We start from the raw sequence: 10,226 nt of genomic DNA, 5'->3' as shown, positions 1-10,226 counted from the left end.
CTCGTGATGCTCGTCAAACACGAGGCGACTCACCCTCCGAAGGTTCGAATTGGGTCACATCAAGTGAATAATTACTTCCAATTGCGTTGTGTGTGGAGTCATTGATTGGGTTACAATTGAACACCCGGTTTAACCACGACTTCAGATTATGCGAGTCTACGTGTATGTGGGGCACAGGATACAGTATAGGGACGTCTGCAAGTCTCTTGGACTCCAGGTCAATTTATCAATGGGGTTGTTAGCCTATGGATCTCTTTTAGGGCTCAATGTCCAACTATGCGCGTCTGTACGAACCTATTGGTCACCGAGTCTCGGGGTCCATGCAAGATTATGGGTCTCTGTAGGAGGCTATGGATATCCGTCTCGATATAACACTATGGGCGTCTTAGTCAGCCGACAGGATGAGACCAACTCGCTACACTTGAGAATTCGATTTGATTACATGCAGCGGGTGAATCCCGGATTGGAACCCAGGAGCCTCGGCGGTGCTGGCTCGGCGTTCGGACCAGAACCACCTCGGTCCTCCGGGCGCTCTTCTCCGTGACGGCTTGAGTCGCATCTCGAGCACGGCTTAGGGGGGGGGTGGGGGTCCATGGCTTGGAGCCGGCTCAAACAGTTTCAGCTTATTTATTTTGGTATAGCCCTGCGAGCCATTCGGCTCTTGAATCGGGTGCAACCGCAACAAAACACCACGAACAAGAAAAACATGTTATTGTGCAAACAGAAAATCAATGGAAAAACAGGTAAATATTCCTGAAAAAAGCACCGTACACCAACGCTTTGTGCAAAAACAATCCCAGTGGGATGCAAGTCAAACAACAACAAAACTTCGATTAAGGCCATTCTAACTCCGTACAACAAAACAAACATGTCCAAACCAAAAAACGTTTTCGAAATCACCAAAAAATAAAGCCATAATTGCAAGCAGAGCGCATGGCTTCGAGCTGGCTCGCTTGAATCAGAGCCACAACTTGGAACACGGGCCGATCAAATCTGCAGCGATGTACCCAAGGAGCTGGCGGTTTTGAGGTCTACCCGAGGAACGTAGTGGGGGGGGATATTGAAAAAGTTCAGGGCCCCATAGCCCCCCCCCCCCATCGCTGGAAAGTTCAACCCCCTTCCGATGAAGGTGGGGTGGTGGGAGACACACGGAGTGAGACAAGACAGACACGAGAGGGATGGAGACACGGGGTCCAGTTAAGACAGCAGTGAGACTGTCAAGGCTCAGTAAACTTTATTCTCTCTCAATCACAAGCGCAGCAGCAGCAGATTGTTATCAGACCGAGGCAGGCACCCTTGGGTTTATAGGCGGCTGGCACACTCATTATAAATAAATATTCTGATTTCTAATTCACTCAAAAACATACAAAGCTGCCCCGTGTAGCCTGCACAGGACTGTCGGGGCAAGTGCTGTCGCAGCGAGCTCCTTGTTTAGGCCGTCGGCTCGTCACGTCGACGCACGCGTACACAGGAACACACGCACACCAGTAACTAACTGGGGGTGAACTTCGCCCGTCTACATTGGGGCTTCACAGTCACTCGCACGCTTTAAAGGGGCAGGGGGGTCTGGAGGGGGGGGGGGGGTTCGCCAAGATTAAATTTTTGCGAACACCAAAATAATCCGTGCGGAATTGACTTATAAAAAAAAAGTTGTACTACAACGCGCGCACACGAATCCGCAGACTCGTGCAGACGCCCTCGTAGAGCCTCTGAGTTGGCTAAGCGAGCGCTGTTAGCGAGCGCCTCTGAAGGCCGACACGGCGCACAACCACGTAGCAGAAACCACCACTTGTGCCGGATCATCCGAGTAGCACAAGTAGCTACAAAGGCTACGGACCCCGCACTTAAAGGGCCCCGCGGCAAATACTTTCTCAAGCTATCCATTTCGGTTCAGTGATTTTGCACTCTATTACTATAATACTATATCGCCTCCAACTTTAATGAACGACTTGGTGTTTAAGGTTGGCGATTTGTCGTATCATCTCGCTGTACAGCAAATAAAAAAATAAAATTACTTTGCAAGTTAAACGTGTGTTTTAATGGGTGTTATTTTTTTAATTTAGGGCCCCTTTATAACATCATGCTGCTACAGGCCCCGCACGAGCTTCATCCGGCACTGAACACCACCACCACCACCCCCCAACAGCGCAAGGCGCACGATGGCGGTGCCCCCCAACCAACACGCAAGCCCTCAGCAGCTGCCCGCCCTAAACGGCTCCCCCCTCCCCGGGTCACGGTGAAGGGAGAGTAGGGTTTTCCATACTCTCGGAACCCCATAACCGGGGTCTCGCGGCCTCTGGTCGTTGTTCCACGCTCGAGTTGCTCCCTCCGGGTGCGGCCGCAGCTGCACCTGGGAGGACAGGTGACCCCCAAGCCGCCTGGATCAAGAGACAATGTTACTACAAGGCTGGTGGAGAGAGGAGGGGGGGGTTAGACTCGGCGTGTTAGGGGGTACAGGGTTAGAGGCAGGGTTCAGGCAGCGGTAAGCAACGCGACGGCTGTGTAGAGACGGCAGTGGCACGTGCTTCTCCCCCCCCCCACGCCGCCAACCCGCACCGCGTGTCCACGTGCAGTGGAGCGCGCGGCATCACAAAAGCACCACCCAGACGCGCGTCTCCGTGCAGGTCCACGACCAGATGACGTCTCCGCCTGGAGAGACGCCGCCAGACGTCCCCGCTGTGCCCGGGACAGTGCCGGGGGGGGGGGTTCAGAAAGTCCGTCTCTCTCTCCACCCTCCCCCCTCCCATGAATGCTTTAATTGTGCAAAAATCCGTTTCGTACCCAATCCTTGCACGTTAAAGCCGACCTGCGGCAGTGGGCGGGGCGCTGTAGAAGTGGGCGGGTCTGGCAGTGTGAGGGAGGGGGAGAGCTACCCTCCCCATCGCCCCCCGCACCTCTCCCATTCATTCGGTCACTTCCACTACCGTCGAACCGGCGTGCACAACATCCTCTGGCACGTGACCTCGCAAGATCCGACCACGTCGGTCCAATGCTGGCAGAGCTGCATTGGCTTCCGGTTGCCGAACGAATACATTGTAATATATATTAACGAATACGTTATAAGGTTGCACTCATTACACACAAAGTGCTTGCAACAAATTAACGACAGTACCTTGCCGATCTCGTCAAGGGGCATAAACCACCACGCGAACTCCGCTCATCCTCGCAGCAGCTTTTGACGAACCATCGAACAAAGACCGTTACCGTATCGCACGCTCTCAGATGCACTTCTGCGGCCATCTGGAACGCTCTTCCTTGCAAAATTAGGAAGCCACTGGAATCATGACATTTTAAATCCAGATTGAAAACTAATGTCTTTATAACCGCTATGTGTTCAGTTAGTCGCCCTTCCCCCACATCTCCGGTTAGCGCGGTTGGTTACATGCAGTGTGAAATAAGTTGATACATACGAGCTCAGATCAATGGTGACGACGTGTACCGGGTGAGCCTCCCAGACAACATTTAGTGGCGTCAACGTCCTTTACGACTGCTGGGGGTGGTGGTGGCATCACAAATGCAGCGCTGGGCTCTGCGATTCGTGTCGATTAAATTGGCGTTGCCATTACTCCAACGGATTTTAAACGACACGAAAGTGTTTGGGGGCAGGGGGGGGGGCAATAAAGATGGTTGGGCTCCCACGTGTGCCACTGTACGAGGTGGCGATGCCACGAGAAGTATCGTCGTGAGCCGCGTTATGCCAAGCGTGACTCGTACATGCTGGTGGTGGTGGGGTGGGTCGGGGGCGAGGTTTCTGACTTTCGGCAGAGACGATGTGGGGGCGGCCAAAAAAGTTGCCCAAGGAAGTCGAGTCGACAAACGTGGACTCCCGCAGCAGTATTACAGGAATACGGAGTGAGGAGTGAGGGAGGGGGGGGATGGCTCACCTGGGCGCTCTGCAGCCAAGGAGGAGCGAGACCCGGGTACGGGAGCCCCGGCAAGGGGGCCCCGTGAAAGGCCGAGCTCAGGCTCAGGTCCGTGGCGAACAGCTGGAAAGGGGGGAACGCTCTCCATGCATCCCTGGAGGCAGGTATCAGCGTGGGGCCCAGCAGCTCCTCTGGGGGGGGAATAAGATGGGAGTTGGGGGGGGGATCAGCAGAGACTTCACGCAGGGCCATAGGGGAAAGCGGTTTGAGGCCACGAGGGGCGGGTCTAATAAAAACAGAACGGGGGCAGGTAGAGGACCGCCAACCCAGGAGATCAAAGTGCACCCGGAATACAACGCCTACAGTAGCTCTCGCGATTGCTGTGGCTACTCGTTTTAATGGCGATGCCCCCGTGTAGCCTTAAACACGAACTATTGGGACAAGTGCTTCTAGAGCGCCAAAACGTCGGCACGGCGTACAAGGGGGGGGGGGGGGGGGGAGATGCGACGAGTGCCACGCCAGGCCACCGTTGTGTCTTCCCGGTGCCGATGGTTACACACCAGGTACCCATTTAAAAAAAGGCAGAGTTCACCTCGGAGAGAGGGCCCAGGACCAGTTCAGATAATCGTCACCTGTCATTAGTCAGCAGGAATCCAACTCGGGTACCGGGTTTGTAGCGCAGTGCGCCAAACCAGCAATAACACATGAGGTGCTAAGATGTTCAAACACCGATTTTCAAGGCATCGTCAGTGTGCATCATCTGCACATGCTTGTGGAAAAACGTGCAAACAGAAGTGTGCTTTGATAATATTCCCCACGTTGAAGGCAGCGCACACACCACGCGTGCCACCTACTACCTGCCATTCCCCAGTGACCCGGCAAACATTTCAGTGAGATACAAAACCGTGGTGGTGCACTAAAAATACTAAAAAAGCAACTTGTTTTATTTTACCAGGTAAAGCCCATTGAGCTATATATATGTATAGGTAGCAAAAAAAATAGTGGCTTATCACGGGGACATTTATAGGAGACCAATACGCTATAAAACGCACGTTTCTAAGATGTAGAGGGGAAAACCGAAGAGCCCAGAGGAAACTTCACGTGACCATGGGGAGAGTGAACATGCAAACTCCAATGATACAGCAGGCGTGAGGGTTAGGGACAGAACCCAGGACCTTCTGTATACCAGGCGAGGTAGTTAATATCCAGTCACCGTGGTGCCCTGGGTAGAGGGTGTGCGCTCTGGTGAGGTGGTGGGGGGTGAGAGATGGTGGGGATGGGGGGGGTGGGTTACGTGGGTCCCGCGTGAGGAATTGGGGTCCCAGCTGGATCGGCAGACGAATCGCGAGTGGCCCTGGGGAGCCCAGCCGCTGCCTCGAGGTGCGCGTGTTCGCCTTGGCGAACTCCAGCCGCAGCGTGTGCTGGCTCTCTGGGTCAAAGCGCATACCCTGGGGGGGGGGGTAGTTGGGGTCAAGGTTGAGGTCATGGACATATTACTCAGGATAGTAAAATGAGGACATGATCTTTTCTATACTTTGCACTCCTATCGTGTTTGTGTATGGCGAGTTGTTGTAACGTTCTGAACCACCCCTACTGGACATGTGGCAAAGAGCTTTATAGCTCATCAGATTCCTCCTGCAGCATAAATATTGATTCTGACCCCGCCCACCACTACCACCGATGCGCACAAACTCCCCCCACTCGCCTCCCACAACCCCCACCAAAACCAGCCCAAGCCTCCGGAGACGGGGAGGGGGGGGGGGCAGGGCCTAAAAAGGAAAGGGGGGCTCTGCGGCCTTTTCTCGACGGGAAGAGGCCTAATTAGGAGAAAGTGGGGTCTACAGTGGTTGCACTCTTTATTTAAGGTAATATTAGAAGCGTAGACTTGCACTACTACACGTGCAGAAGGCAGCAGTAGTAGATGACTCGTGTCTGTGAGCACGTGCCATCAAGAGACATTACTGGACCCCCGTGAAAACGCGACTTACTTCAAAAGATTCTCGAGGTGGATTTTTTTTTAAATTGACAACTCTTATTTGCCAAGATGAGTTTCGGCAGATTGCTTGGGAGACGACTCCGCAGTGGATCGATGACGATTATGATGGCGGCGAGGGATTATGATATGGGGGGGGGGTGGGTGGGCAGGTTCAGGGATTTGGTGGATGACGAACGGACGAGTGATTGCGGGATGGATAAAGGAAGCGATGGCGGGATGACTTCGCTGGGGGACGGGGAGGGATGGTGATGTACTGTACGGTGAACTTTTTTCCCACCGTACGTAGCCAACAGTGCTGATCGGACGAGGTGGGAGCCACTCACGTGTAACCTCGACCATGGCGGCCTCCGCGTTCTCTCGGCTGTCAAATATCACAAAGGCCCACGGGCTGCGGAGTGCGCACACCACCACCATCATCATCATACAGCAAAATATAGCCTTAAACTGTTAGGGCAAGTGCTGATAGCGAGCACCTATTAAGACCGGCACATGAAGGGAGTGTGTGGCCAGCACCACGCCGGACCGCCTTTGTCTCCCCAGTGGCGAGGTTTTTACGCACCGCACCAGGCACGCATTTGAGGCCGAGCCGACCGAGGGGAGGCCCAGGATCAGTTCAGAGAATCGTCACTGGGTGCTGCAGGCCGTGAGCGGGAATCGAACCCGGGTGGCCACAATCAACAGCACACAACCACCTCGCCACGCGCAGCACAAACCCCACGTCCCCCACAGACTGTCGGGGTCGAGCACCCTCATCGAGCTCGTGTTAGTGTCGTCATCGCGGGAGTCGGGGTGGTGGGTGGCCAGCCGCCTTCGTCTCCCCAGTGTCGATGCTTACAGAGAACACCAATAAAGGGATCACAGTACTCATTTCATTTAGGGCCGAGTCCACCTAGGGGACGGACCCAACCCAGCACCCGGTTCAGAGTTCGTCTCAACACCGATGACAGCCGTGACCGCGGAAGAAACCGCGGGGGGCCAACTTGACAGCGACCCCCCCCCCCCCACAACACACCCCCTACCACCCCCCCCCACACACACCCCTACCCCCCCCCCACACACCCCTACCCCCTTCCGACCCCACCGCACATCCCCCCCCCTACCCCGGCACACCTCCGGTCCAGCGCAGGCAACCCCACCTGCTTGGTTGTGGGCTTCATGAGGGACCCCTCGTATCCCTGGCAACGGGGGGGGGGGGGGTGGAGAAGTCAGACAGGGTAATGTGGAGCGCCGGCAAACGACCCCCTTGTTCACTCACTAAAGATCCCCCGTAAAACCTCTAACATACTATTGGGGCAAGTGCTGTTCTCGCGAGTAGCATCAATGAAAGCCGGCGGCACGGAACACAGGGGTGGGGGGCCTATCGGTAACCACGCACCGGCCGCCTTTGTCTCCCCAAATATCAAGGTCGAGTCGACCTGCACCTCACCACTCACCTTGAAGGGCCTGAAGAGCAGGTACAGCTCGCGAGGGTGGGTGTCCATGGGGAGACCGCTCACAAACAGGGTTCGAACCTGCGTGGGGTCAGACGCGAGCGGCGTTATAGGGAAACACATCAAGACAAAGATGCCCCGTGTATATATATACACGCACACCTTTAGATTCAGAATATTTATTTATACCGGGAGGAATCGCGCACCTGCACGCGCGCACCTGCACGCGCGCACCTGCACGCGCGCACCTGCACGCGCGCACCTGCACGCGCGCACCTGCACGCGCGCACCTGCACGCGCGCACCTGCACGCGCGCACCTGCACGCGCGCACCTGCACGCGCGCACCTGCACGCGCGCACCTGCACGCGCGCACCTGCACGCGCGCACCTGCACGCGCGCACCTGCACGCGCGCACCTGCACGCGCGCACCTGCACGCGCGCACCTGCACGCGCGCACCTGCACGCGCGCACCTGCACGCGCGCACCTGCACGCGCGCACCTGCACGCGCGCACCTGCACGCGCGCACCTGCACGCGCGCACCTGCACGCGCGCACCTGCACGCGCGCACCTGCACGCGCGCACCTGCACGCGCGCACCTGCACGCGCGCACCTGCACGCGCGCACCTGCACGCGCGCACCTGCACGCGCGCACCTGCACGCGCGCACCTGCACGCGCGCACCTGCACGCGCGCACCTGCACGCGCGCACTGCACGCGCGCACCTGCACGCGCGCACCTGCACGCGCGCACCTGCACGCGCGCACCTGCACGCGCGCACCTGCACCCGTACCCACGCGCGCACCTGCACCTGTACCCACGCGCGCACCTGCACCTGTACCCACGCGCGTACCTGCACCTGTACCCACGCGCGTACCTGCACCTGTACCCACGCGCGTACCTGCACCTGTACCCACGCGCGCACCTGCACCTGTACCCACGCGCGCACCTGCACCTGTACCCACGCGCGCACCTGCACCTGTACCCACGCGCGCACCTGCACCTGTACCCACGCGCGTACCTGCACATGTACCCACGCGCGTACCTGCACCTGTACCCACGCGCGTACCTGCACCTGTACCCACGCGCGTACCTGCACCTGTACCCACGCGCGTACCTGCACCTGTACCCACACGCGTACCTGCACCTGTACCCACACGCGTACCTGCACCTGTACCCACACGCGTACCTGCACCTGTACCCACACGCGTACCTGCACCTGTACCCACACGCGTACCTGCACCTGTACCCACACGCGTACCTGCACCTGTACCCACACGCGTACCTGCACCTGTACCCACACGCGTACCTGCACCTGTACCCACACGCGTACCTGCACCTGTACCCACACGCGTACCTGCACCTGTACCCACACGCGTACCTGCACCTGTACCCACACGCGTACCTGCACCTGTACCCACACGCGTACCTGCACCTGTACCCACACGCGTACCTGCACCTGTACCCACACGCGTACCTGCACCTGTACCCACACGCGCACCTGCACCCACACACACGCGCACCTGCACCCACACACGCGCACGCACCTGCACCCACACGCACCCACACACGCACGCACCTGCACCCACACCTGTACCTAGACCCACCTGCACCTGTACCCCCACACACACACACACACCTGTACCCACACACACGCACCTGTACCAGCGTCCACACACACGCACTCGCCTGTCCTTCGTCTTTGGAGAGGCCATCAAATGCCCCATCGCTTTCAAGTTCATATCTCTCCGCCGAGCCAGCGGCAGCAGCAGGCAAGCAGCACCAGGTGGAGCAACAGCGGCAGTAGCAGCAGGCAAGCCCACAGGTGCAAGGTTCCAGTGCAACTTTGCTCAACACTCTCGTGTCTGGGGTCGCGTCTCCTCCTCCGTGCCCCACGTGCTGTGCTCCCGTGCCCACCCACCCCGTGCCCCCCCTCCCCCCTTGTGCCCACGTGCTCAGTGCCCCCCAGGAGGAGTGACCACCCCCGTGACCACGGCGAGCGCCGGGGATCTCTCGCAGTGCGACTGCAACTGAAGCAGGCGGCACGCGCGAGTCGCGTTTATAGCGGGTGTGTCACGTGATTTCATCACGTGATCACGTGACCCCCCCCATCCCACGGCATTCCCATCCCTCCCTTTCTCCTTGTCCCGATTCTCCCTCCCCCTCCATCCCCCTCCCCCCAATTCCTCGTTACGAAATCTCATGTCACATACAAAGACAAAGATACCCCGAATAGCCTCAACAGACTGTTGGGGCAAGTGCTGTTAGCGAGTGCCTATGAGGGCCGGCACGGCACACGAGGGGGTGGGTGTCCAGGACCACGCCCGACCGCCTTTGTCTCCCCAGTAGCGATGTTTACACATCACACCAGGTACCCATTTGAGGCGGAGACACACCTACACACACACACCTACACACACACACCTAGACACAAACACCTGCAGACACACACCTAGACACACACCTACACACACACCTACACACACACCTAGACACAAACACCTAAATACACACACACACCTAGACACAAACCTACACACACACCTACACACACACACACACCTATACACACACACCTATACACACACCTAGATACACACACACACCTAGACACACACCTACACACACCTACACAACAACAACCTGCACACACACACCTACACACACACACCTACACACACCAGGCAAGCTCACCCTCATCACTCGAGGTCCATCGACCCGTGCTGTGACGTCATTAATTGTGCACCCTCCGCGTGCAGAATTCACGAGGGACACGTGACCCTTGGCACGTGCCGACGAGAACAAAGGATGATTCGCGCTCCACCGTCACCCACTCCACTAATGAGCTCGGCTCGTAATTGATTGTAATTATGGTTTAATTGAGCTGCGGGGAGTGGAGCGGAGAAAGCCATTTAATTGTCCTGCATTGTCCACGTTAT

General features: G+C 57.4%; 1 protein-coding gene across 1 annotated transcript; it reads right to left on the bottom strand.

The window, feature by feature from the left end:
* Positions 1-1,219: 1,219 nt before the first annotated feature.
* On the bottom strand, positions 1,220-9,025 carry LOC116953655 (RNA-binding protein with multiple splicing-like). The gene is made up of 6 exons (XM_076051858.1): positions 8,947-9,025; positions 7,293-7,370; positions 6,960-7,034; positions 5,158-5,311; positions 3,885-4,054; positions 1,220-2,350 (listed from the first exon to the last, which is right to left on the bottom strand). Exons 2-6 carry the CDS (start codon positions 7,338-7,340, stop codon positions 2,192-2,194), a joined length of 606 nt encoding a protein of 201 aa, XP_075907973.1. The 5' UTR covers positions 7,341-7,370; positions 8,947-9,025; the 3' UTR covers positions 1,220-2,191.
* Positions 9,026-10,226: the final 1,201 nt, after the last annotated feature.

The sequence above is a fragment of the Petromyzon marinus genome, chromosome 52 (genome assembly GCF_048934315.1).
Source record: "Petromyzon marinus isolate PM22_M1 ecotype Great Lakes invasive population chromosome 52, UKy_Petmar_22M1.pri1.0, whole genome shotgun sequence".
In the NCBI taxonomy this organism is placed as follows: Eukaryota; Metazoa; Chordata; class Hyperoartia; order Petromyzontiformes; family Petromyzontidae; genus Petromyzon; species Petromyzon marinus.
This window is presented reverse-complemented; position numbering and strand designations above follow the sequence as displayed.

Bases quoted from the DNA above. Each gene is read 5' to 3' on its own strand.
- LOC116953655 (XM_076051858.1), bottom strand. From the start codon at position 7,340: ATGGACACCCACCCTCGCGAGCTGTACCTGCTCTTCAGGCCCTTCAAG. The intron at 7,035-7,292 runs GTGAGTGGTGAG...CCCCGTTGCCAG, and splicing joins TGCTCTTCAGGCCCTTCAAG to GGATACGAGGGGTCCCTCAT. The intron at 5,312-6,959 runs GTAGGGGGGGGG...CCCCCCCCCCAG, and splicing joins TGGACCGGAGGTGTGCCGGG to GGTATGCGCTTTGACCCAGA.